Source organism: Aphelocoma coerulescens, chromosome 3 (assembly GCF_041296385.1).
Source record: "Aphelocoma coerulescens isolate FSJ_1873_10779 chromosome 3, UR_Acoe_1.0, whole genome shotgun sequence".
Lineage (NCBI taxonomy): Eukaryota > Metazoa > Chordata > Aves > Passeriformes > Corvidae > Aphelocoma > Aphelocoma coerulescens.
Window position 1 is genome coordinate 19,783,258 of NC_091016.1, and position 27,701 is coordinate 19,810,958.

A 27,701-nucleotide genomic window follows, 5' to 3' on the forward strand; every position below is an offset into this window, starting at 1 on the left:
TTACACAGCTTTACAAAGAGCACACCTGTAGCTCTGCTTCTGCTTATAAAGGCACAGATTCCAACAAGCAGAAGAGAAAAGACAGACCTGCACTGCTTTCATGTGCCTCATCCCAGCCACTCCATCCCAGTGTTTGCCCTTAAGGCACACTCAGCACTGAACAGAAATGGTCCCAGCTCAGAGCACCCTTTGCAGGTGGTTTCAGCAGCTGTTGGCAGTTTTTTGAATCTGACAGCACTGGAGAAGGCAGGTGGAGAAGGCCAGGCTAAAGGAGTGGTGATGCTTAGACTGAGCAACAGGGAAAAGATGTGGCTGGCTTTCCAGGCCAAAATCTGATTTACTTATTTTTTACTACCAGTTTAGCTTGTGAGGAGTAGAGCAGTTTGGAAATTGTTCTCCTGCCTGCATCAGTGCAGACTCCTTGTATGACCTCACTGTGGTCCACCTCAATCAGTTTGCTTTCCCTTGCTGTTTGGGAAGCTTGAGTTATTTTTTTATGTGTGTTTGGATCCTGGGATTGGGAGGCATTTTATTCTGCTATCTGTAGCTTGCCATGGCATATAGCAATAAGTAAAGGTTGCCAGGATCACTGCATTTTCTCGCAGTTTGATTTTCAAAACTGCTTAAGTAGCTGAGAACTGCAGTCCCTATGGATTCAGGCTTCAAGGGATCTGCCAGTATTGTCTTCTCTCTGCTTTCCCATTCCTCCCTTGTTGTGTGGAGGCAATACTTTCATGGCAATACTTTTGATTTTCTCAATATTATCTGAGAGTGTTATGAACTCTGAGATGATATAGATTCCAAAAACCATTCCCACAGGAAATTTCACTGGACATAAAAAATGCTTTTCATTGGTTTTGTGCCTCTGCTTTTCCATGGTGAGTTTAAGGGGTACTTTTTCTTAAAGAGCTGGATTTTAAGGATATCCCTTTGCATCTCACACATAACTGCACTTTGTCTGCATCCCTTCCTCATGGAATGTGGCCTCTGGGTGGTGGGATGTGTTGAGATCATAGCATGACAGCTGCTAGGTGTGTCCTTCAATGTGTGATGGCTGCAGACTTTGAGAAACTCCCATTGTTCCTCCGGCAGGATCCCGATGTCATCAACACCGCCTTGCCAGTAGAATACGGCCCATCAGCTGAGGAGGAGGAGAAGGTGGCGATGCGCCCCGACGATCCAGAAGGAATTCCTCCTCTCTTGGTCTCAACACACCAAGACAGAAAGGATGATAAGCAAACCCTGCCATCTCCACCACCCCTGCCGTCAGCCATCACTGCTGGAAAATCTCTAGGGAAAGTGGGAGCCTTGGAACAGTCAGGGCCGAGGAAGGTGCAGTCAGCCGCAGGGGGGGGACACATCAACATGGCCTATGCCCAGTCCAATCCCCCTTCCGAGCTGCACAAAAGCCGGGGCTCCAGAAACAAGCCCACCAACCTCTGGAATCCAACCTACGGTTCCTGGTTTGCAGAGAAGCAGGCCAGCAAAAACAGTTCTCTGCTGGAGAAGGAGAGGCCCGAGAGGGAGAATTTGGGACAGGAAGGAAACTGTACTGTGGGGCCCAACATTGTGACTGGCAGGCTGCCAGGCTCCTCCCTGCTCTTAGAGCCATCTTCCCTAACTGCAAGTGTTAAAGAAGTGCCTCTCTTTAGGCTCCGCCACTTCCCCTGTGGGAATGTCAACTATGGATACCAACAGCAGGGCTTACCCTTGGAAAACTCCACACCACCTTGCGCTAGCAGTTACGAGGACCCCATCCTTAGAAACAAGAGCCACATAACCCAGCAGGGGCCCTGAGAGCCCTCGACCCTCTCTTGACTTTTCCCCCTGTGGCCCCTGAGCCTTGAAGAGATGTCCTGATACCCAACACACCACGAGCAAGGGATCCGACAGCATCACCTCCTATTTTGTGCAAACTTGCTCCAAAAGTGCCACCCTTGACACTGTAACTTCTACTGTAACTTCTGCTAACCCGAGAGGCTTCAAACCACCGGAGCCCCTGCAGAGTCAAAGAAACAAGGGGGAGGGAGGATGCAGGGAACTGTTGTTAACTGCAAGGCCCAGCTGCTGTTGCATCAACTCATCCGCATGGTTGTCGTCATGCCCTTCCTGTGAGCTTTTCCCGGTTGTGCGTCCTCTGCTTCCGTGTCAAGCCGCGGCTCACTGCCATGAGTGTTTCATGTCTGGGCTTTTCCGTGCCAAATTTGTCGTTGCTGTGGAAGACTTGGAGGTCTCCTGCTGCTGGCAGAGCTTGTAGTGGGTTTGGGAAGAGCATCCTCTATCCAAACCGAAAAAAAATACAAGAGCGCTGAACGGTGATGCGATGGCACATTCTCAAGTCTTGTTCCAGCTACAGTCCAGTCTTCGAAAGTCCTTAAATGCACAGTGTTATAGGGGTGCTGGCAGGGCAATGGAAAGACCCTGGTCACACTGCATCACTTGAAGGGGAGAGGAGAGGAAGCAGAGGATGGGTGTAGATGCTATGAGGCATTCAGGGGGCAGGCATTCTTTGGCTGGGGTTTTCTTTGGTTTATTTTTGTTTACCTATGCTTAAGCACCAGAACCGAGTAAAGCCCTTTAAAATTCCTTGTGTCCTACAAAAGTAGGAATGCCCTTCATCAGGAACTTGTGAGTGCCAAGTGGAATCAAGGTGAAGCTTTAAAGGACCATGAGAGAGACATTCACCATGCCCTGAAAATGGACAGCCACCTGCATACCTCGAAGGTTTGAAACAGCCTTTGACATACCCTGTACGAACAACACCATAAAGGCAGAAGACTACGTCGTGCCACCATCTGGAAGCCAGATATTGTCTGTATTTGAAGGGTTTAGAGCCCTTGTTCCTTCAGCAAAATACATGTATGATAGTGGTTTAAGGACAAACACTCCAATGACTCACTTTGTACACCCCGTGCATGAAAAATATTCCAGTTAAGTGTATTGTCAAAACATAGATGTAGGAAATAATTCATGTGTAAAGATGTGCATTAGTAACTTCAGCTTAGGGTTGGGAGGAGCTGTTTTAGCATGAACGCTATCCAAAAAGGGGTGCTTATTTCCATAGAAATGGGAGTAGTGGAGCATCAGCAAAGGAGTGGGAAGGTGTTCTTCAGTCTGAGACTCTTCGTTTCAGTGAAGTGACCCTGAGTCTGGCCCTGGATCCAAACGCTGAGGTAAGCTTCCAGTCTTCATAAGGGAGCAAACCAGAATCCCTGTATGCATACTCATAAACTTCGGGATGTGCAGATTGAAATCGCAGGGCTTGCCTTGGGCCACGCCCCTTGTAAAAAACACACTGCAGGGGGAGCACTAGTGTGCTCTCCTAATCTGCCTTTTTGGTGTCTCTGATACACAGAATTAAATCCTTTTTTTAGACCAAAGCCAAAAGCAGATGTGGTGGCTGGGTAACAGGCTGTGCTCGTGTGTGGGGAAGCTGGGTCAGGGGCTGCTCTGAATTTCATGTTCATCTGCTAGAGATCCATCCCACTGCTGCTCCATGGGTTAGGGGAGGTAACAAGGGTTACACTTACAGGCTACTTTAGGTTGAGCTAAGAGGGTATCTGTCATCTCCAAGGTTATTAGGCTCACAGCTCTTGCTGTGAAATAGCCACTGGGGAGGAATTCTGTCTAGCTTAGGACTGTGTTAGTGTCACACCAGTCTCTCTCTAGCTCAGTAAACTCAGTGGGGTAGTTTCTCAGGAAAGCTGATTAATTCAGGAGGCAAGCACTATCTGAACAATTTATTACACTAGTACATTATTCACATATAATAGCAATTTTCATTTAAGTATTCCCGCTTTCTCATTTTCAGAAGAGCTGAAGCTCCTCATTGTTTTCTTCAGCTTTTCTTTGCAAAGGAGCACACTCTGAGTTTTTGCTGCCTTACAAAGTTACTGAGGGCAGAAGCTGACCTGTTTACTGATGAGTGTTTTCAAAAGAATGCACAAGAACAAAAAGTTGCTAAGTTAATGATCTTTGACTAGCTGAAATTAATTCTTGGATCTGGGGCAGCAGCTTCAATGCTGCACAAATGCAGATAAGCTGCCAGGTTATGATGTTAAAGGTGGCATTTCTAAAGAAACTTAAAAAGCATGAGCAGCAAGGGATGATTTAAGTCTGTAGGTGTGAAAGGCAGGCTCTCCCTGCCATGGTGAGAGTGTGGTTACTGCTCTGGGCTTGTGCCACGCAGTTATTTTATCATAGAATTTCTACTAAAATACTCTTACAGAATGGGAGTTGTAAAAACATGAGCTAACACATTCCTGCTTCTTACCTATGGAATATATCGAGATAATTCTGATCAGGGGAAATGGTGAATTACTGCTGAAATTCTCCAGTCTGCTGAGTATAGTGCAGTGAGACAAATAGTGTTCAGCACTTGAAATTGCTTTTAAGTAAGCTTCCCTCTTGTGTCTCCAGTGCAAAATGCTTTGTTGTGGGTTCTTTAGTGGCTTGGATTTTTTGGTTGGTTGGGTTTTGGGGTTTGTTCATATTGTTTTGGTTTTGTTTAATCTCTCCCTCTTAACTCTTGGAATTCAGAAATACATTTTGGGCTTATTTTTAGTGTTAAAACTACACCATCTCAGTGTTCTTCCACAGCAAACATTTAGTTTGGTACCCCTGTGTTCTGTCCAAGCACAGTACCCCAGGTTGCAAAAATTGTTCTGTAAATACTGGTGCTAATCAAATCTTCTCACTTAGAAACAAGGGCTGGAGCATTTACCTGTCCTCCCTCTAAGGAAACAAAGACTACCATTAATTGCTTGGACCAAAGGGTGCTCTGTTACTTGTGTGCAGGCTGCAGTTGCCATGAGCATTCTGTCCAGTCATGAACCAGAAACTTTTAATTTCTGTGTCTGGGATGATTCACCTGTTTAGTACTCAGAGCTACAGGGACCAGAAGGGATTTAAGTCACCATGGGTTCACCAGACCAAAGCACTCTGTAAATCCCAAATTACTCTATCAAACCCCTCCATGCAAGGAGAAAAATCCAAGTTATTTTAACCCTCTTACCCATTTTTGTCTATGACTTATTTTTAAATTATAGTTTATTGACACACTGTATATTTTTAAGGAACTTGTTTTTAAGACTGTTAATCTTTTGTGTCGGTAATAACGATGTTCTGATTTATGTCTTCCTCATTCTACAGTGGAAAAGCAGGAAGCAGTATGATCTACAGGATGTAAAGCACAACTGGGAAAAACCCTGCGCTACCCCTCTTATGCTGTGAAAATGGCTTATTTCCATGTGGATGTTACCTGGTTTCCTATAGAAGATAAGTAGTTTCTGATTCCATGAGCTGCTGGAGGCAAACTAGGTTCGGACGCCTGTCTCTCTGCCGTTCCAGTTGTCCCTTTCTGCCACTGAACCTTGTTTCTCCACCATGTGCCTGGGAATGAAGCGAGGCAGCAGCGTGGGCGGTTCTGCTTGCCCGCAGTGAGGGAGCGGGGTGGGAGAGGAGCCTGGCCACAGCGGGAGGAGGTGCGGGGAGCGCGGCTGGGAAGCCGCAGGGCCGCGTTGCTGCGGGTGTCGGCCTCGGACAGCGCTGTGGGAGCGCGGGGGCTGCGGGGGCCCCGGCCAGGCCCGGCGGGAGCAGCCGCGGCACCAGAGGCAGCGCTGCCGCGGGGAAGGACGGGCCCGCTCCGCATGTCCGCTCCCGGCACTGCCGCATGAGAACCCTGACGTGGGAACAGCATCAAACAGCCTTCCACAGCAGCACAGACATCGCCGTTCGTCTGTCCCACAGTTACACCCAGCACAGGGAAACGTCCCACGCGTCCGCATCTGGCTTCTTTTAGTACCGAGCTTCATTATAGGAGTGTCAGTCTCATGTACAGCCGTTTATGCAACATTGTTTATAAAGGAAGGGCCTGTGCACTTCAGGGATACTATGACGAAAAATACTAATATATGGTCATTGAGTATTTTGTATTGAATAGTGTATTTGTATTGTAAACAAGTGTAGTGAACCACAAGGCATGAAGACAAATAAAGTGACAGTAGCTGGCTTTCTCCGTGTTGGGCTGTGCAATGATTGGATCAACATCCGAGGGAGGTCTCTGGACATCCATTTTTACTTGGCAAAGTTGCAGAAGTATTAAGGTGATGAACACCCAAAGGAGCAGAGCTGGTGGTACCCTGAGCCAGCCTTTGGGCTCGCAGCAGCTGTTCCAGACTTCTTTGCATTGCAAATGTCATACACCAAGTTTCTTACAGGGAAAGGTGCCATTCCTTCTGTCACAAACCACCAAGGCTGGCTTTTACCCACAGCAAACTGGCTGGTATAAAAAGAGAACAAAGGATAGGGTTGAAGAGAGCATTTGGATGTTTTCCCTAAATGCCTATATCTAAGACAGCCTTTGAGTCTGGATTGTGGATAGGTCTATCTATAAGCTGTATTTTAATACAGTGGAGTGACAGTATTGAATCTTGTGACAGTTCTAGGAAGAATCAGCTCCTGCCCTGAAACACTCACTTTTTATCCCCTCCCTGTATCAATCTTATGGCCCAGAATGAGCTGCATTCTCAAGAAATGGTCCTTGAAATTAGGACTGACTTACTATAAACTTTCTCCTTCATGTGCTCATTCTACTGCAGGATAGTGCTGTGGTTTGGTTAACAAGACTTTTCCAGGAAGCACCTCTCCCCTCCCTCCATTTCCCCCACTCTTTGGTTCCTTCCTCCTCTTAACTTGAAAAGGAGCTCTCCTATGCTCTTCCAGGAGCAGGGCTGGTCAGCAGCCAGCCACCACAGCCTGGTTCGGATCTGGCACTGACTGGCAATCTCTGCTCTAATTCCCCTTTCTTCTAGACTTGTCTGTCTGCAGTGAGGCAGAGAAAAGGATGCAGGTGTTTCAATTTCAGTTGCCACCTGGTCCTTGACAAGGCTTCTGCAAACTCTGAGCTCTGAAAAAGCCATGACAGAAATGCTGGATTTGCCACCTCTCACAGGTAACAGAGCTAACTTGTCAGAGGAACCAGGCTATGTCTTGCAGATCTGCAGAGCCAAGCGTGGATCCGTGTGCCTCAGATGTTGCTGACCAGCAGCACTCATAAAGTGCAGGCTCCCTGCCCAGAAAACCATTGACCATCTGCAAAACAGTCACTGAGTCCAGCTGAGCTGAACTTCTAGAAATTAATTCCCCATCCTCAGACACCTCAAGAAAGTTCTCATCCTCCTGTCACATGCACCTGTGGTCTCTCCACCCAGTGTTCAAGAAAAATTGAAAGATTTAATTGCTAAGAGCACTGAGGAAGGCCATTTTCTCTAACTGGACCTGAGACATGCTATGGGACAAGGACTGGCCTCAGAGTCTGCACAGGCAGCACAGAATTGCTGGGGACCCATCTGTTTATTTATTTATACACTACACATAATATTTTATTTATGTAGTTTATCAGGACTTTGAGATCATTTGGCTTTTTTTCTAACCAGTCAGGGGCTGTGACAGTACAGTCCTCTGCACAGCACCTAATTTCAAACTTCACTGCCACTTATTTTCAGAATTTCTTTTTTGACACAGTGTCCTCCTGCAAGAGTTGGAGTAAAGGATTATGGCAACTTACCTTGGATTTAGGCAGGCACAAATCCCTTCCCATCCCCACCTTGAAGAGAGCCCTCAGTAATCCTTTCTGGAATGGACTGATTTATTTCTGTTTCAGACAGCATAAATTTACAGCGCTTCTTGCTTCCTGGCAGAAGATCCTGAGAGCTACCGAAACAGCTCTGTCTTGTAAGTCAGATCTGCTCCTCTAAGCTACAGTGCTTGAGCCAATTACAGACAGAGCTTCCAGGAGAGATGTGCTGCTGGCTGAAGCTGAAATGGAAGGTAGAGCACAAATACAGCAGTGCCAAATGCTCTGCCCTCTCCTGCACCCATCAGGCAGGTTCAGTGAAGTCCTGCAGCACTCACTAGGCCCAGGCCACCAAGACCCTACCTCCAGCTGACCTGCCTGGAGCTACAGAGCTGGGGAAGGTGCAGCCTGACAACCCCTGCAGGAAAAACAAGCTCCCAGTGAATCATCTGTGCAAGACAGACCACACAGAAGTGGTGTGACTCTAACAAGCTGCCCCAGCTTGCTGCCTCACCCACACACACTCGTTCCCATACCTACCTCCTGGAGAACTCCAGCTATCTCTCAGATAAAGCAGTTCCACCCATTCCATCTGGTCAGGCAGGAAAAAGAGCATTCCTGATGATGAGTATCTCCTCACAGGAACTCCACTGCTTGCCCAGGTGCACCAGGCTGTGCCAGAACGTGCTGTGCAAACGCTTTGTTTGGAACTGGCACTTCTGTGCTGAAGAGCCAGGAGAAAGAAAAGCTTCTGGTTCACAGCTGGCAGTTGCTGTTCCATGCTGAACCCCCTGCACTTCATTTGAAGAGAAGGAGAAACATGTCCTTCTGTACATTCTGTAAGGACCCCGTGAAAATTCTTTATGCTCTATTATTTAACAGGGTTTTATTTTATTAATACCAGCAAGAAACAGGTATTAGACAAAGTAAAGTACATCACTTATTATCTGTCTCTAAATATAAAGCATTACTTTTTTTTTTTTTTTTACACATTCAAAATTTACAGCTTTTATATTCAATTAAAAATTCCTTTAAGTTAGAATACAATATGCATTATTTTATTTTATTTTAAATACAGATCAGGAAAAATAGCTACAGCAACATTTAAAAGATGGTTACAGCAGCAGGATTCTGTCTAAAAATAGGATATTACTATTTAAAGTGTCACTTCTTCGAGTAGGCAAGAGCAAGCAGATCATTTAAGAGTAAAATGACTGTTCTGGAACACAAACCCAACCAGTTAAGATAATGTTTACATATGCTGAGCAATTAAAATACATTCTATGTTTAAAACATGGACAAAAGATTAGCTGTTTTAAAAGGCTGATACGCAAGTGATGTCACATGAAGGCCCATTACAGTGCTGTACCTAAAACTATCCTTAATTTATTGTAATACTCTCACAAAAAATTTATACTGGAAACTGTTCCAAAGCAAACAAAAAGAAACATGTATCACAAACTAATCAAAAAATGGCAACAGCTTGCTTGAAAACCCTGTATCTGTTCCATACCACTGGCAGGAATTACCTTGCTGTATTTACACAGACTTAATATTTATGATGAGGGTATTACATATTCCACTCTGGGTTTATTTGCATTTTACAACTGTGATACTCATTGCCTGCAGCATCCCAGACAAAAAAAATAGTCACAAAAAATGAGGGAAAGATCTCCAGGAGAGTGCAAAGTGCATTATTTTAAAGAGTGCATCTCATATGTAGCTCCTTCTACAAATGCAGAACAAAAGGTGCTTGTTACTGTACAGACTGGCATGCAGCATATTTGTGCTTTTTAAAGGCTTTTTATTTAATTGCTGCTCTTCACTAAGAGAGGGGCAAATCCTTGTATTTATCAGCCCTTTTGTATTACAGAGAGGAGGAGGGGGAAAGAAGAGGAGGGATCTGAATGATAAAATGCAAAAATACTCAAAAACTGTTTGAAAAAGGTAGGGAGGGGGTTGTCTCTGGTTGTTTTTATCCTCCTTTCTTATTGCTAGCAGCTGGTATTGGAATTGACAAAGTGCCCAGGAACCAGGCTAACATCACCCATCAAACACCTCTGCTGTCAAAAGCAGGCAATGCACAAACATTTCCAGTTCATTATTACATGGAGAAAAACCTTTAAATACTGCATGAACCACACAGGAACTTTAGAGAACACTGCAGACACTCGGTTCTCCAACTGGAACGGTTTTCAAACGATGCAGCATCTTAAACCCAAGATGCCTCTGTAATAACCTTCCAGGCAAGGGTCGATAAAGTAAGAGAAACTCAACAGTGGTTTTACTTCTTAACATGACTGAACTCTTTTTTATCTCTTTGATATATATATTTTTATATAAAATATATATATATATTATATACACACACATACATATATACTCATATATGTAAAATGCAAATGCAGATTTAACGATTTCAAAGTAAGTTTGCGTTCTAGGCGGGGTTGTTTTGTGCTTTGAAATACTCATTCCCCACCCTATGAGCACGCTGTGGCTCAGCAAATATCATCCACCAGCTTGGCCCCGTTAATCCCACGGTAGGTGACCCTGCTGGGTCGCACCAGGACGCCGTGGTTCAGCTTGCAGGTGAAGTAGCGCTTTTCCCCCACGGAGCCATCGTTCTTTCCCTTGGCACTGCGGAGCTCCAGCCCCAGCCATATCCCTGGGGCAAAGTCTGTGGGACCAATGTACCTGATGGTCCCCATTTCATTGGAGCTGGTCAGGAGAACCTGGGAGCCTTCGTGCAGCTTCACGGGCCCCTCGGAGGGAGCCGTAGTGCTGCTGCTCCAGCTGCGCCGCAACACAGAGCTCTTGGATCTAGCGAGAAAAGAAAGGGAACAGAAAAAGCCTCGTCTTTTTCTGTCTAAAAAACATCCAGGGTAAATCTGTAATTCAGGGAAGTGCACGGGAAAAAAAAACACCCTCAAATCCCTTTTTAGAAAAACTGGGTTCGATCTCATGTCACTAAGAAACCATGAAATAACAGTAACAGGCTGCTACACTCGGCAGTCTGAAGTATTGGAAAAGCAATTTCTTTCACCTGATGCTAGGATCTACAATATTTACAGCAGGTGATAGTATTGGTTAATTAAGCCATACAAAATATTTTATTTGGGGCCTAAAACAGTTTAATCAAAACAACTTTTAACATACAAGTGTCAGTCAGGATCACCAGGACAAAGTGAAGTCCTCTAACAAGAGCCTCTGAACCTTACCCAGATATATGAAAATACAAGAATTTGGAGAATATGCAGTGATGAATGATTGGAAAACAACTTTAATGTCAACCTGACTGTACTCCTGGATGCCCATGGAAAAGTAGTGTACTACTGGTCCATTTTGGAAGGAAAAAAATGAGCATGTAAAGGTCTATATATCCTACATGCACGAAGGGTTTTTTTGAGCAAAAAACAGCAAAGCTAACAGACAGCTCACCCAAGCACTTGAAACTCGTAACACTCACCTAACAAAGGCATTTCTTCTGTTTATCTCCTTCTGTGAAGATGCAGAAGTGGTGCTTAGACTGCGTCTAAAACCTAAGTGGAAAGATGAATAAGCTGTGTAGGACTTCTTCAGGAAAAAAAAAACCCTTATGAACACATATTCTTTGTGTTCTCTTTTATACTGCTTCCACTACAGTTGCTGCACATTCCCCTCTCTAATTTGGAAGTTAAATGATGAAACTCCTCATGGAAGTATATAACCATAATATGTTTGGAATTTCAGAGGGGACAGAAATTAAATTAAACAAACCAAACAAGGTAATTTGAAGCAGTCTTCTCATTAAAAGCTTAAGTAGAGGAAAACAACTACTTCAAATACCTCACACAAGTTTTAGCAATTTCATAGGGATGTTGCCCTACTGATCCCTTCATCAATCTTAATTTGTATTAAGGAGCAGGTTCCATTTCCCTTTCTCTCTGATTAGAATGCAATATAGTAATAATGGAAGACTGCCAACAATCATAGCTGACATAACTCTTTCTGCCAGCAGAAACAGTGTTAAGAACAGTATAGTACTCCACAGCTCCTTCTGCAGGCTACATTTTTAGGAAGGGAGCAGCCAGACTATTGGCTGGCATTTGGCATCCCTGAAAATTTCTTGTGCTTTTGGAGAAGTTGGCTTAGTGCAGAAGGTTTTGGCTGCAGAGCAGGGCCTACCTCACCCAAATCCCAGTGTCTCACACTCCTACCTGGAAAAGTGTGAGTTCCTTTACTCCACGAAGTTTCTGTGAGAGAATCCAGAGAACCCGTTAGCCTGAAAAGCAATAACACAATAAAGAAGTCATTTCAACTCAACTCTGAACAAACCTACTGGCTTCTTGTCAAATATTGATGAAGTTTTGATTCTTTCCTTCTCCACCTGCCCCCAAAAGACGCCAACATTCCTGCTGCACTCAGGCTGGTATGCAAGAAGTGCCTGGAGCAAATCAGTGTATTTGAGTTATTTGCCTCTCTTACTCATTGAGACAGCAGGTATATTTCTGAGATAAGTTCTAACAGTTTGCCTGAGCTGGCTTATTCAGAGAAATAAAAGCAAGAACACATCTGGCAGTGTAACTACATACAAATACAGGAGGAAATAACACAGAATTGCTTGGATGCTCTTCCTGAAACCTAAGAAAGAGACTACAAGCAAGTGGTGCATGCTTTGGATACTCTGTGCAGTTAGCTGGGATAAGAAGAGCATTTCCAGTCATGTCCAAGGGCAATTTCATTTTGTAATTGAATTTAGCAGAACACATCAAGATTGGGTCATGAAAGTAAGGTTTAATGGACACAGACTATCAGAGGCCCTGGAATAAAAATACTTCAGGTAGCTGCAAGAGAAACAGGGGGAGGTGCATTTCCAGTTTTATACTCTGCTTTCAAAAAGTTGATCTAAAACCACCAGGTTTTTAATGGAGGTTATAAACTGCCATTTGCAGAAGAAAACATTTGTATCTTCTGAAAATTTTGTTTCACACTGGAAACGTATTAAGAAATAATTTGGCAACCCAAGCATTACAAGAGGTTCAGTGCTCACCTCTGTACACGAGATGGGGGTGCAAATATGCCATATCTGGGAAGGCAACTGAAGTACTGCACTCCTCCCACAGAGCCATCGTTCTTCCCATGAGGCTTGTCCAATTCAATTCCACACCAGAATCCTACGTTGCACAACAGTAAAATCAGGGCATTTTCAACAAAACACTACAGGGCTTTTCTTCATCTAGACCACTGGCACAACTGGCATTCACCCACATCAAGGAAAACAGTTTCTAGTCAGAAAATGTCCAGATGATAATAGTAAATATGTATATTATAAGATAGCTACCTATTCAATTATGCACAAATTATACCCTAATAAAGATAATTATCTCAGCATTTTTATATGCTTTCAATAAAATTATTGACACTTTAATTAATACAAAAAAGATAAAACATTTGAGGACTATATATCTTTATGAATATATATACACATACTAAAGTCAAATAGAGTATTACTGAATTTAACTGGCTATTGGACAACAAGAAGACAGGAAAGAGCAGCACTGCTGTTGCACGCTTCCCTCTTTAGTCCTCTGACCACATGGTTTATGCCTCATCTGAGATCATCAACAGTAAAATTAAAGTTTTGATATTAATTCATTCTTTCTCTCCATCTAGCAAGTTATAATTAATACAAATCACAAGGCTGGTAGTGTGATGTCAAGAGAAGGGTGTAAGAACTGGAACTGGCCATCAATTAATCTCGTACAGAACACTGAATAGGCAGCAAGATGTTAATGAGCTTGATCATTCATAACCTGTGATAAATGTGAGCTAATTACATAAAGGTGCTAAATTTCATACTCCATTAGTAGTCCTTATGCTATCCATCCCCAGAAGATTCAGAATTTAATTCGAGTCACTTGGTACTAAGGCACTGGATAAAACGGTAATTCTAATTATCAGCTCAAGAAACTCAGGAATGACAGCTTATGAATTAGAAGGGCTCAGTATATCAGAAGTTCTCTGCTTCCCATTTTTAGAATTAAATAAAGATCTGCATTGCAGCAAAAGGAACAAACCTTGGATAAGTTCCAGAGCTTTGATACACATTAGAATAGAAATCCTTAAACATGCATCTGTTACGTTTTCTATAAATTACTGGGTTAGCAAGTGGTGATGATTTGTCATCTTTCCATCCTCACTTCTTACAATAGCATGTTTTCCTCCAAAAAATTATGTTCCTGATTTAAAGCAGAGAGGGAGGAGACTTAACACTGCCAAACAGCTTTCTGATTTCACAGTTGTCAGGGCATTTGGGAAACAGTCCTTTTCTCACTGATCACTTTGTCAGCAACAACACAAAAAGTGATGACATTTAAGTGTCCCTCAGGTAACTGCAGTACCTGAGCAAGGAGCGCCTACAGTGAAACTGGGGAACAGGGCAGGGATGAAACAAGTACAGAGCATGTACCACGATCTTGCATCCCGACGGCGTTTTTTAAATACTGATGCCACCCAGTGTCACGACGGAGTATTGCCAATCACCAATCACACAGACCTCACCCAAACCGGGTACTCACAGCAACACCTACCAACTGCTTCTGCATTACTCTTGCAATAACATTATAGATGGGACCATAGAGAAGATAAATTTGGTTACAATGTAGGATTCAGAAATTAATTTCCACCATGTAGAACAACTGGCTGCCTTTGACAGCACTTGGCTTCACTGCAAAGTGTTTTTTAGCAAGGGGAAGGGAGAAGCTGAAAGAGAGAAGGATGCGAAAACGGTGGTAGGGTTTGGGGCTTTTGAGATATTTGTAACTTTACTGATCTTGTGACCTAAAGGTTTGTTATTTAAAATTTAAATGTTCACAATTACCCTCTTCAAGATGCCAGTAAGTTAGGAAATGAGACTTGTACATGACATAAGAGTGCCACTATTGCAAGAGACAAGCTGTGTCAAAAAGCCTTAATACAAAAAGTAGGGGGTAAATGAGTGTGATCTCAATAAACTATACACCCCTTTGGAGACTAAACTGAGGATTTTCAGAAAGCTGTGTTAAGAATTGGACTCAATGCTCAATATCAAAATATTCTGTGATTCTGTAATACCTACAACTTCAACATCAAAGTATCTCTCCTACTAAAGCTGTGATAGTGGACAAGTAAAAGACACGTTTTAAACCATTATTTTTTCCTGACAGATGTATTAAAAGTAAAAAATACTCAGTGAAATATAGGAGAGAGGGGCAGAGAGGGGCAGAGAGGGGCAGAGAGGGGCAGAGAGGGGCAGAGAGGGGCAGAGAGGGGCAGAGAGGGGCAGAGAGGGGCAGAGAGGGGCAGAGAGGGGCAGAGAGGGGCAGAGAGGGGCAGAGAGGGGCAGAGAGGGGCAGAGAGGGGCAGAGAGGGGCAGAGAGGGGCAGAGAGGGGCAGAGAGGGGCAGAGAGGGGCAGAGAGGGGCAGAGAGGGGCAGAGAGGGGCAGAGAGGGGCAGAGAGAGCTTGGAAACAAACCGATTTAAATTTGGAAATTTTTTTGAAGGAGTGAGGGAAAAGATGGGTTTCTCTTCACATGCTCACATGTAAGCTATTCCATACTCATCTGACAATATACACAGAGCATTGCACATACCTGGTGCAAATTTTGTTGTCCCACAAAATCTAACAATGCCTGTTCTCTGCCCCACCACCAGTACCCTGTCTCCAACCTGGATTTCTCCATCAAGAGCATTTTTCCTCGTGGTTGGGGAGCTACACAGCCCTGGCCAAGAGAAGAACAAGATCTGAAATTAGTGACATTAAATCTTTAATAAAGCTTTCAATAGCAAGCCAACTGACTAGTGAACAGAGTATTTATCTCTAACACAGTGTACCTTCAACACATGGCAACACAAATTTTGCTTAGACAAAAATTTGCTTTGTGCCAGCCTGAAAACTGGATTACAGCCTTTTCTCTGCTCTGAAAAGGTACAGTGACCAACTATAAAAACACTTTTCATCTTGAAGATGTTATAAAAAAAAAAAATCTTTCTAAAAGGTGCCAAACTTAGGTTTATGATAAAACTACTTCACAAGTGTCTTTCTGAAACTAGCTCAGAACAACACAAGAAGTTCTACATAAGTACTCAATGCAGCAGTGAACTCCCCCCTGTGAAAATACAACTCAATACAACAGACCATACCAGCACTAATCTTAGATGAGGCAGAAGACACTCGAGTCAGGGCCTTTTTACTGCTGCTCGTTGAGTTCCACTTCTTGGAGTAATTCCGTTTGCCTTCCAAGGAGGTAGTAGAAGAGGAAGAGCTGCTGTACCCAGGAAAACCTAAGGATATAAATGAAAGTTGTCCTTCAGGGATCATATTTTGGAAAAGCATAGATTAGGCAGAAAGGAAAGCTTTTGTAAATATGGAAGTTGTTTGCTCTCCATGGAGGGCAGAATACAAAGTAAAGAGCCAAAGCCAGAACTTGTTACACAGCATTTGTACAAACACCTGTCAGGAATGACAGGAGTGCAAGTGACACTGCCGTGGGAATATGGTGATAGAAGAGGTCTCCAAAAGCCCATCTTCTTACTCTATGAAGTTCATCTGAACAGTCCCAAGCATATTTATTAAAATACATGAGCTTTAGTAATAAGAGATCATACCACCAGCCTTTCAGCATCCAGCCTACTACAGATTTGATGAGAAGTGGAAGGAAGGTGATATTATGTGAGTGAATTATTGCCTGGATTAAAGCCTACTATATTCCATTACAAACTGTAATATTAAAACCTGTACTATAAAACAAGAATGGGAAATAAATCACGTTTATCTCCATTTGCAAACCCTAAACTGTCCAATAAGACTTATGTTCATCTTTCCTGCCTCCTTTTCAAGGCTCTTCCTCTTCTCCCCTTTCCTAACTGCTTTTGCCCAAAATGAGGCAGGGTATAGCAAGACACATCTGTGCCTCAGCTTATCAATGTGAAAAATTAAGATAATATTGCTTATCAAACTTTCCAGACTTTTGAGAGGCTTAATCCATTAGTTTTTGCAAACAGCTTGATAACAACCCAGGGTTAGTTTATTCAATGTCAATTAGTCCTCCAATTTTGCAAAACAGTAAAGAACTGAGGAAGGCAAATTCAGTGGGGGTCCAAACAAAAGCTGAGGACAGAAATCTGAAGGCTCTGAGATACTCTCTGCAGCTATGCTACAATGAAGAAAATGCAAATTACTGACTGAATGGTGACTAACAGGTAAACTTTGGCTCCGTGTCCAAGGTATAAATACACGTGTGCATTTGCAAACACATGCTACAAGTCCTTACTTAGAAGCCAGTCCAGGGACAGATTCACAGGAGGTCAGACCACCAGTTTTACAGGAATGCAACAAAAACTGCTCCAATTACACCTGTCATCTAGATACTTCATTTTGTGGGAAATCACAGGGTGGGAGAAGGAAGAGCAGAAAGGACTTCAGCAGGTCCAATAATTGATTCCTTTTCCCAGGCAAAACAATTATTTGTTATAACACTCCTGACAGGTGAGTATTTGGCCTGTTCTTAAAAACCTCCCATCAGGGAGATCTCAAGATTTTCTCAGTAGTGTATTTCACCACATAATTATCTCCAATGTTACAGGGGTTTTCCCCTTAATATAAAACCTCAATCACCACTGGTTTAGATCAAGGTTTTTTACTCCCACTACACATGCAGAGTGAGTTACACTATTCCTTTTATCCCAAAGCTTCCAGTTTTATGCCTTTCATCTTCTGTCTTTTTAATCACACAATCACAAATTTCAAGTCTTTACTCCTAAGTCATGTTTTATACATCCAGTTATTGTCGTGTCTTTTCTGAATTCTCTCTGAATTCACAACTATTCACTCACAGGAGATAAGAAAAGATGCTTTTCTTCACAGACCTGCTGGAGCAAGTCCAAAGGAGGCCATGAAGATGTTTAGAGGGATGGAGCACCTCTCCTACATGGAAAGGCTGAGAGAGTTGGGGTTGGTCAGCCCCAGAGAGGCCTTATTGTGGCCCTTCAGTGCATGATGGGGGCCTACAAGAAAGATGGACAGACTTTTCACACGTGCATGCAGTGATAGGACAAGGGGTAGAGGCTTCAAACTGACAGAGAGGAGGTTTAGATCAGATATCAGGATTCTTTACTGTGAGGGTGGGAAGCACTGAACAGCTTGCCCAGAGAAGCTGTGGATGCCCCTCGATGATCTTTAAGGTCCCTTCCAACTATTAAACTATTCTGTGATTCTATAACTTAAAGAAGGCATATCCAAATTCACACTTCAGATTATTTCACAGAAATACTGTTTTTACCAACACTTATGATTTTATAGAGAAAACTTCAAAGGAGACACAACTTTTAACATTTGTTCAAGACAGCTGAAAGTGAGGTCCCTTCGTGTTTCAAGTTCAGCAAAGTACTGCTGTAGTAGAAGTTGTTCTCCAATTGTGAAACTAGATAATTGCAGAGAATGATTCACATGCAAAAGGCACTCTTTAAAAGCCAGTTTCATTTTTCATGTTTGAAGCCTGCTATGGTGAGTCTGCCATGATACAAGGCCAAGACTACTGTTAGATGGTAACACTTTATTACAGAAGCATGAACATACAGATAGAGAAGAGAAAAAAATGCCAACAGAATATTAAAATCTAGGCAGCAACAACTCAGGGCAAAAGGTCTCTCAGACACCTCAGTTGGTAATTCTGCAGATCCTCTGCAGGATCATTTATTAAGAGCCAGCTTTAAGGGCTTGTCTGTGTTCTTGCCCAAGTATTCAGACAGAAGTGGTTACCAAAGCAACACAGAATGCCAGCCAAACATCCACACAAATTACTTTGCTCCTAGAAAACTAAATGCCTACAGCCTGCTTGGGACTTGAATATAATACAAACAAGCAAGGCAACTTTTTTCTATAGTGTAGATGCAGGGCTTTTACAGAGGTGGGGCAGCAATAATACTGCCTCTGCCATACACAGAATTTTTCTTAAGATGTTAAAAAAACCGAAAAATTAGTCCATTACCATCTTTTGCGGGTACAGTTTTTCCCCTGTTAGCAGTCATAAAGTTGTTTTCAGAAGCATTGTCTCTTTTTGCCATATTTAGGCCTATAAAAATAATAGATACAATTAAAAATATACATCCTAACAAATAATAATTTTACAGGAAAGTCATGTACAAAAACAATTTGACAGATTTGCAGATTACTGGATGCATGGAAAAATTGATAAAACTGTACAATTCCTTAGACACTTGATAAATGGGTAAAACGAGACTGGAGAACTGTTTTGATGGATAAGCACAGATATTAAACCCCTTAACACATTAAACCAGTCCAAACTATCCTGCCAAACAATAAACAAATGGCCTATAAAATCATAATTTTTATACTGAAGGAGTTTTATTTAAATCTTTCAAACATTCATATCTGTAACATTCACTTTTATAGTACTTAAGATCTACTGTTCACCAGGATTAATTTCACAATTTCTGCATTAAAAGATTACACATCAAGGTTTTGAGAGACATTTGAGATCAGATCTTCATTCAGACTACAAACTGTGATGTAAGCATGCCAATATGATTTTTAAGATCCTAACTCTCAGAGCAGCAATGTTGTGGTATGTGTAGGAACTCATACTCCCACCTAAGTTACAATTTGCAAAAAGCCATTTTGCATTTCTGACAGTTTCCTACCCTAACTCAATGAAGAACAAGCTCATCTATGACTTACCCACTCCCTGTCACGAAAGAAAAATCACATCTTTTATATTTATTTATATATTAAAATACCAATTTATAGACATAAAAGTGTACAGATTATTTCTAGACTTTTAATTCCTTGTGAATTCTCCAGGAATATCTTAGTAAATGGAACCTCATTAAATTGAAACACTTAACTGGTATCACAGCCAATTAGAAATTACGTTAATGGCTCAAGAATAAATGTTGTGGTGAGGACCTTTTTTATAGACTATGTAAAGAGTAGAAACTGCCATAGTACATCAGATCACTGTAATCCCTCCACAGCTACACACAGTGTCCTTCCAGTACCACCCTCTCATGTTAATTCAGCCACAGGGACTGAACTAGTTTGCAAGGGTAGTGTATTTCCCAAAATTTTATGGCTTAGCCATTAAGGCATCAGATCAAAAATCTAGTGTTTGTGATTGATAACACATTTCTTAATTTTATCTCAATAAACCTCTTCCTAGAAACTTGAAAAAGATCTTTTCTCTTTAGTCTGAAGGATTATTCAAATCCAGTAGAACCTAATAAAATTTCAAAACCCCGACATAATATTATATTTTACTTTGCACCTTATAACCTTATCTACAAAAAGCATATTAATTTTTCTTGAATCATTACTATAGGAACCCAGAGTGCCGAGAATATTTCTCTGCCTGTTTTTAAGGGTTTTTACCCCCCTGAACAACACTGTTTTAGCCTCCAACCTTGGAAAAAATTACCAACAATCAGACAAGAACTAGAAAATACAGTGGTGTGAATTAGGTGATAGACTACTATGTAAGATTGTCACAGGGTGAAAAATTTAGAGGTTTTGGGCTTCTCTTTGTAGTAAATAGATAAGAGTAAAAAATATCAAAATGGAGGATTGTTGTTGTTCTCTGAACCTTCTTCTCCTTCTTCTACTACTCCATGTTCTGCAGTAAAAGTAGTTTGGAATGACTGGATAGAGAATTCCGCAGTTCCTGCCCGTGTTACTGAATAATTGGTAGGAAAGTGAAAATAATGTAGGTTTTTAGTAACTATTGGTTAAAATATCTTTAAAAGACTGTGTAAATCTTGATAATTAGAGCCTTCACTCCTGCTTTTCTGTGCTCTATGCTGTACCTGGGTCACACTAGTGGCTCTGTTCCTCTGATAAGACTTAATAAACAACTCTCTGGAAGCACTGAAACGCAAGGAAAAGTCTCGGTTTATCTTTGAAACTCCTCGCAAGGACTTTTAGAAAACTCTCTCCCATCAGGAGGGATTTGGTTTATGGCATGGTTCAGTGTCAATTACAAACCAGTGCATCGCAGCAAGAGAATTTAAAGGAAAGAAATGTGACCTGGTGATGCACATAAACACTGCCAACCAATGCTCTGCCTCAGCAGCGTTGTCCTTCCCCTCCAGCCAGCCAATCAGCCAGGCACGTTAATTCCCACAGACCTTTGGGTGCAAGGACTCCCTGCACACAGCAGCTTCCAGACACTTACATCCAGTGGATGTAAACTCTCCTGGGTAGATGCTGCTTGACTCACTCTGATTTCTACCTTAAAGCAAGGTATCAAATGTTTAAATTTGACAGAGACACAACTGCATTTTTGTGACAGAAAAGGTGGTTTATGCCTAAACTGTCTGGAAGGAAGCTGTCTGTGACAAAGGAAAAGTCCCTCCCATTATAGTTTAATGGGTTACAAACAGTTCACAACAAAGTGAATCAAACAGTGGAAAATATTTAACAGAAGTCATCAGCTTGGATCTGCTCCTGAGCAATACTCCCAAAAAACTGCTTATCCCAAGAAGCTTTTTATGCAAGATTCCCATTTATAAATAGCTTGAATTTTGTGCTAGTTGTAAATACAGACACTTAAAACTTACTCCCCCTTCATCTATGCAGAGAAGAGTTACATAAGTCATCCAAAAAGCTGTCAAAATGCATCTTTTCCTGGCATCAGTCTGGTGCATTGTTTCTATACCCTGCATATTACTGGTGAAGTGCTTTAGGGTACTTGGGTAAATGCAATGTGTTATCTTCCATCCCTTAGAGCTGTGCTGCCTTAGTGTGAGTCACCTAAACAGGGCTCAAAAGGCAAAAGAAATGCTAATGAAATATTTAATCACATTATTACATAGGCAGCCAAACACAGAGGGGGCCAGATTTTGCATGGCCAGCACTACACACAGCAGGGAAGAGCCAGTTCTCCAAACAACTTGGAATCTGAACAGTCAGAAAACATGAATCTTTCACTCCACAGGGAGGGAATTTACACAGAAGGATTAAGTAATTTGAGCAAATTACTAAGAAACTAAAACAGAGCCAGAGACTGAGCCCATAACTCCCATCAGTAGACTGAGGCCTTATTACAAGGAAAACCTCTCTCTTCTAAATTGGCATTGGTTTTACTCAGATAATTTAATTAGCAGATAAAACACAATGAGTTAAATAGTTCCTTGATCGTGTTGCCAGAAAATAAATCTCTTCAATTTACAGACATAAAGGTATACAGATTATTTCTAGACTTTTAATTCCTTGCAAATTCTCCAGGAATATCTTAGTAAATGAACCTCATTAAATTGAAACACTTAACTGGTATCACAGCCAATTAGAAATTACGTTAATGGCTCAAGAATAAATGTTGTGGTGAGGATCTTTTTTATAGAGTATGTAAAGAGTAGAAACTGCCATAGTACATCAGATCACTGTAATCCCTCCACAGCTACACACAGTGTCCTTCCAGTACCATTTCACAGGCCAGTGAACTTCTAACCACGAGAACACGGAGTTAATAAAGACCTTATCACCTTCTCATCTCAAGTTATGAACTAATTCCAAACAAGTATTTTAATACCAAGATTTACTAATTCTTAAAGATTAGTATCTCTCCATCCTGTGTCAACATGCAAGAAAATACTCACCAGAATTCACTTTGGAAGTTATGTGTGTCACATCTACTTTCTTGGATTTGACCAAAGGTGAAGACCGCACAGAAGAGCTTCGTACAGAGCTTTTTTTGTGCTCAGAAGCCTTGCTTATTTTGGAAAGGGGTGCAAAGATACCTGGAGAGAAAATTGTATGTGCCAACAAAGAACTGTGGATAATGTTAATGCAACAATACTTTCCAACTACCATCTCTCACAGCAATTAATTTAGGGGTTATTTTTCAGCCCCAATCATAGCTTGCTATGCTGACAAAGTACTTGCAGGGTAGGAAGGACAAGCTCAAATGAACAGTGAAACCAAAATCCTTATCAAGCAACTTGAACAGAGCAAGTTGGAAGAAGTCAGTAAGACTATCAATTAGAATCTCCTTTTTGTCCTATCAGTAACATTCAGTCTCCACTGCTACAAAACACGGGACCTTTGTATGTCCTGTGTGTCCGTGGCACATCAGTTAAAATACCTCAAGCTCAAAGTTAGAAAACAACTACAAGCATGAGTATCTTACCAAGGAAGACAAAGCACATAAAGGAACATGGCTATTGCTATTACAATACAAACAAGAAGTTTCAACAGTACAGATGAAAAACCAGGAAATCTCAGAGTTTCAAGACAACAACCAGAAATTTCCACTGCTTGGTTGTTTCAGTGGTTTTGTAAATTATTGGAGCCAAAACAGTAGGAACAGCTAAAAGAACCAATAAATCAAACAAAGCACTACAAAGACAAGCAACAGAATGTGCTACCTGTTTTTATCCTCCCAGAAGGTTCATATCTTCCAGTACTCTTTAAAAGTTGGGGAGTTTAAAAATTAAAGAAAAAAGAAAATAAAGGCTGTACCACGTTTTGGTGCACACTTGAAGTACTGGACTTTTCCAACACTTCCATTGTTCTTTCCTTCTGGTTCATCCAGCTCTACACCAGCCCACTGGCCACTGGCAAATTCTGTTGTGCCACAAAATCTTAAGGTACCAACCTACGAGAAAAATCATCAACACAGAACGGGTTTGTTAAACAAGTTTTGTCCATGAGAAAATAGGACAGGCTATGAAAGAGACAGCAAGTCATCCCCAAGCTTTTCATCACAAAAATACAAATATCATTTCCCTCTCTCACATTCCTACCTTTCAACACCACTCAATACATTTTCCAAAACGTCTTAGTCCTTCTGTGTATATTTTGCATTAAACAGCAGCCATGGTTATGGACAGATCTCACCACAGACAAGAATTAGACAGTCAGAACCATTGTAAACATAGCTCTACGTCAGCAAGGTACAGAAGCACACAACCAATGAGAGGTTTTCTTTCACTGTTTATACAACAAGAATTACAGAATCAGGGCCTAGGTATCTTCCTGAACTGCAGCTTCCATAGAAATATTAGATTAGAAAAATCTGTAAGGGCATAAATACATACATACAAGTATATATATATTTTTATATATATAGCCAAGGTTCAAGGGTAAACTTCAGAGCATATTATTTTTTTTCCTTTGGAAAAGATTCTTAAGTCTTCTATTCCCTCCTTATGACTAAACAAAATTTTAAAAGCCAGCAAATGTTTTAAACATTTGCTGTTGCTTCAATATATACTATGAACTCTGAACAGATAAGCATATGAAGATTATCAAGACAGACCAGTCTTGCTGGTGGACCTCATTCTCTGCAAATACACATTATAAGCTCACACACTTCAACCAAACAGGGGAGGAATAACTAAGCGAGATGCATTTAAGATTGATTTAAATTCCTTTTTATATTTGATTTTTAAATTAGTTTTAGTAATAAAAACCTTTGATCTTTCAGTCACTCAGTTTTCTTCATCTCATGTGACCTTAATACTATTAGTTCATTTTACACTATGACTCCACTGTTTAATCCAACCCTCAGAGAGAAAACAGATAGAAACAATTTTTTTTTCTATAAAACCTTTCAGCTATTCTTTCCTAATGTCTGTAAGGAAATAAACATGTCCCAGAGCCTGCTCTCTTATGCTGAAGATCTCCTTTAAACTTGACTGTTATAGGCAGGTATGTCACACTAATCTAGACTCAGACCTTTTAGCTACCAACACAGGCTCAAATTCAGCCAGAGGAAGTTCAACCAAGCAGCCCCACAGATTCCTACAATTCCTTCACTTACTTTCCAGGCACGAGCCAAAGGACACTTACTGAGCAGAGAGATCACCCAGTACCTTAAACCAGAGGTGGGAGATGGCAAAACTGCAGCTCTCATTTTGCCCTAGGACTTGGCCAAGCAAGGAGCAGAGGATCTCTCTCACAAGAGAAAGAGCAGGAGCAGTTTTGTCCCAGTTGCTGGCTTCCCTGCACTCCCATTTCATCAGATGTGATCCAAATGGACACTCCATCTAGCAGAGCAGGAGCTGGTGGAGCTGTGGGGCCCCAAATCACGTACACATCAACACCTGCTTACACAGCTTCCTACCCTGTAAGACAACTGGAATGACAGGCACAGAGGAGCCAAGAGAGGAATCCATTCTCCCTTTGGCATCTACTGTTTGGCTTTCAAGCTTCATTAAAGCTGACATATTAGGAGACTGCAGAAGCAGGAAAGAGAACAGGAACCCATAAATATAGCTCCAAAAAATACTGCTGTTCCAAGTGCCCTCATCCCAGCTTCCATATTCTGCAACGAGAACTCATCCAGCAGAAGCTTAAAAACAGGGCACCATTTTCATCATCCTGTTTTCACTTTTGCTGCACCCTGCAGGAATTTAGGAGTATCCAGGGGGAGGGGAAGGCAGGGCTGAGAACAACTTCTCCATTTAGGCTAATGGAGAAAAGGGGTGGGGAGCGATGTGGGTGTACTGCACAACAGCTCCTCGCACACAAAGGAAGGAAGGGAGGAAAGCTGATGTGGAAATGGAAGTTCAAAAAGCACAATCACATTCCTCCTTCCCACCTGCTCTAGAACAGATTTGGCTCCCTTAAAGAAAAACAAGCTAGCTGCAAAGCCCTGCTGGCCTGTGGCACCATAAAACCAGCTTCCAACAACATCTCAAAAAACACTGCAACAGCATAATCAATCAGAAGAATAAATGTAACCAAACCCAGGCAGGCTATCCATGCACAGCGAGCCCATTACAGCACAAACAGTTCTGTGGGCCTCACTCAGAGGAAAGATACACAAGAGCACCAATTTCATCACTTTCTTGCTCTAAAGCCTCCATTAACTTGCACTTACATTATCTCCCCTTGCTGCCACTGTGATTTCTTTTAAAGAAACTCCTGTCTTTAAAGAGTAAGTGGCTTTCTGTACATACTTCAGTTAAAATGCCTTCTGCATAGTTACTGATTCCTTCACTTTTCCTGACCCAATTTCAGGAATACACCAAATTAAAATACACAATGGAAGCTGCTTCACACTCTCGTTGGAAATAACTTCAGAACATTTCAGTTGTGACAGTTATAAATCTGAAGTCACCTTAGGAAAACTACTAAAGCTAAAGCTACTCAAACATAAAATTTTGCTCACAAATACTTTCAATATTTACCAGGAAAAAAATATTTCTTTAAAAGAGTTCTAGCACTGTTAAATCATTTTAGACCCCTTGCTATCAGAGCAAATAAAAAGTCTGAATACTGAATGCAATATCAATGTTACAGTTTTCAAATATGTTTTTAAAAACGTGGCTATCATGGTAGCTTCTAAAAGGCTATTCAAATTTGAGCTAGATCTCTATTAGCTATATTCTTACACTTCCACAGAACCACGTAACAACCCTGTTGGCACAGCACTGCTTCAAAGATTTTAGCTGCATTGCACCAGTGAAAGTGGGTTACTATAGGCTAAGCAGAACTGAAGGGGTTGGTTTTTTTTCCCTGCCTTCTGGAAACTTGTATCAAGAGTACTTCATGAATGCACACTCCTAACAAAGCTGGGCAACTCACAAAGTAATTTGTGAATTTTACCATCACTTTGATGTGACATCAAAAACATTAATAAAAGTTGAGCCATGCTGATGTAGTATAGGAGACTGTTAAAAAAATCATTCACAGACACAAAATGCAGCCTATGCCTGTCAAAACTGCTTTTCATAATAATGACTTTATCACACAACTCTTCAGCTTTTTACTTTCTGTAACCAGTTCCTTGCTGCCATCCAGTGATCACACCTTCAAGAAAGCATTTCAGACCCTCTAACTGAAGTATGTCTCCAAAGGGGCAAATAAATGGACTGTAGGAGTTATGAGGGCAGTACCAGGTTGGTGGCCATACCTTCTGTCCTGCAATAACCACACGATCTCCCAGCTTCAGGCCAAGCGATAAAAGCATGGCCCTGCCTGTGACGTGGTCATAGGTTGGAATCATGGCTTTGGAGATGTCACATGAGAGAGGCACTGCATCCAGCAGTATCTGCTTGATTTCCTTTGCACTGGCTGCTGCATCTGCCATTTCCAGTGGCATATCTACCGGATCAGGAACCACGTCTGCTGGAATCTGCCCTTTGTCATTCTGTAGAAACATAACATGGCATAGGATTTGATGTTGTTACAAGATAAATCTCATCAGGTGAAACCACAGCATTTTATGAAGTGTTTAATCCTCTTTATTAGATTTTTTTCCTAGAATATAAACAACTATGAAAACATCCACACTTTCAAATAAGGATGCCAAAACATCTTTACATAGATAAGCTAGCATGTACAGCATTTCATCTTTGACAAGTAACCAACACTTTCAAATTTAAGAACATTATTAGGGCTCAGAACACCTGAAACAAAACACCTGTGTGTATCTGTGTACCTAAACACAGACTTAGGAAAGCAAGGCAGACTTCTGGTCTGTAATGCCAATACTGAAAAGCCAACTCCTCCCAAAGAATATATCTTTACTGCAGCATAAAGCTTACTCCTTGGCGAGGCTTATTCCAAATATAAGAAGGAGTTTAAATAACGTATGCTGCATGTATAGAATATACAAATGTGATGGCTCACATCAGTACCTGAATAAATCTGTACAGGTTTATCGAGATACAGACTATCCTAGGAGAGATGGATTAAGGACAGAGCCCTTTCCAAACATGTCCCATTCCCAGAGAGCTGTGACTGTGACTCCCTGTATGTCCTACATGACAGGACAAGTTGTTGAAGTACCAGCTCCCCTGGAGTTAACCTCAACTCCCAGCCACTTGCCCAGACAGCAGGTACTGTCAGGCTGCTCCAGGGACAGCTCTACCTACACTCTTTAGCAAAGCCAGTGGTGTGGAGCTTCGTCTGTCTGCCCATGCTCACAATGTTTGTGGGAAAATAACCATCTCAGTCTTCCAAATTTGTCTCAACTGAGCCCCTGGACTTGGACATTACCAGAAGCTCAAAGAAGGAATGATGCACTGTAAGATTGAATTTGTTTTAGTCCCTTCAAAACAGAGTAGAATTTCAGTGTTTCCTGAGCCCCCTCTCAATCCATCTCAAAGCTAGGAAAGTACAATTCTGACTCCACATTTACAGAGC

At 41.7% G+C, this 27,701-nt stretch overlaps 2 protein-coding genes across 6 annotated transcripts in view; one reads left to right on the forward strand and one right to left on the reverse strand.

The window, feature by feature from the left end:
* Nucleotides 1-6,034, forward strand: part of ALK (ALK receptor tyrosine kinase) — a 312,464-nt gene extending 306,430 nt beyond the window's left edge. The window contains exons 30-31 of the mRNA XM_069008374.1: nt 1,093-3,173; nt 5,152-6,034. Coding sequence (XP_068864475.1) covers nt 1,093-1,797 — 705 coding nt within the window. The 3' untranslated portion in view covers nt 1,798-3,173; nt 5,152-6,034. The remainder of the gene's footprint in view (nt 1-1,092; nt 3,174-5,151) is intronic.
* A 2,406-nt stretch (nt 6,035-8,440) lies between these two features.
* Nucleotides 8,441-27,701, reverse strand: part of CLIP4 (CAP-Gly domain containing linker protein family member 4) — a 33,205-nt gene continuing 13,944 nt past the window's right edge. For 3 of the 5 annotated variants that reach the window (XM_069009330.1, XM_069009331.1, XM_069009332.1), the window contains 10 exons: nt 26,467-26,703; nt 23,067-23,202; nt 22,205-22,345; nt 18,583-18,666; nt 15,737-15,877; nt 15,187-15,315; nt 12,606-12,729; nt 11,773-11,837; nt 11,043-11,115; nt 8,441-10,396 (listed from right to left, as the gene is read on the reverse strand). In XM_069009330.1, the coding sequence (XP_068865431.1) occupies nt 10,075-10,396; nt 11,043-11,115; nt 11,773-11,837; nt 12,606-12,729; nt 15,187-15,315; nt 15,737-15,877; nt 18,583-18,666; nt 22,205-22,345; nt 23,067-23,202; nt 26,467-26,703 (1,452 nt within the window). In that variant the 3' untranslated portion in view covers nt 8,441-10,074. The remainder of the gene's footprint in view (nt 10,397-11,042; nt 11,116-11,772; nt 11,838-12,605; nt 12,730-15,186; nt 15,316-15,736; nt 15,878-18,582; nt 18,667-22,204; nt 22,346-23,066; nt 23,203-26,466; nt 26,704-27,701) is intronic. The other 2 variants (XM_069009333.1, XM_069009334.1) reach the window with 2 other exon arrangements.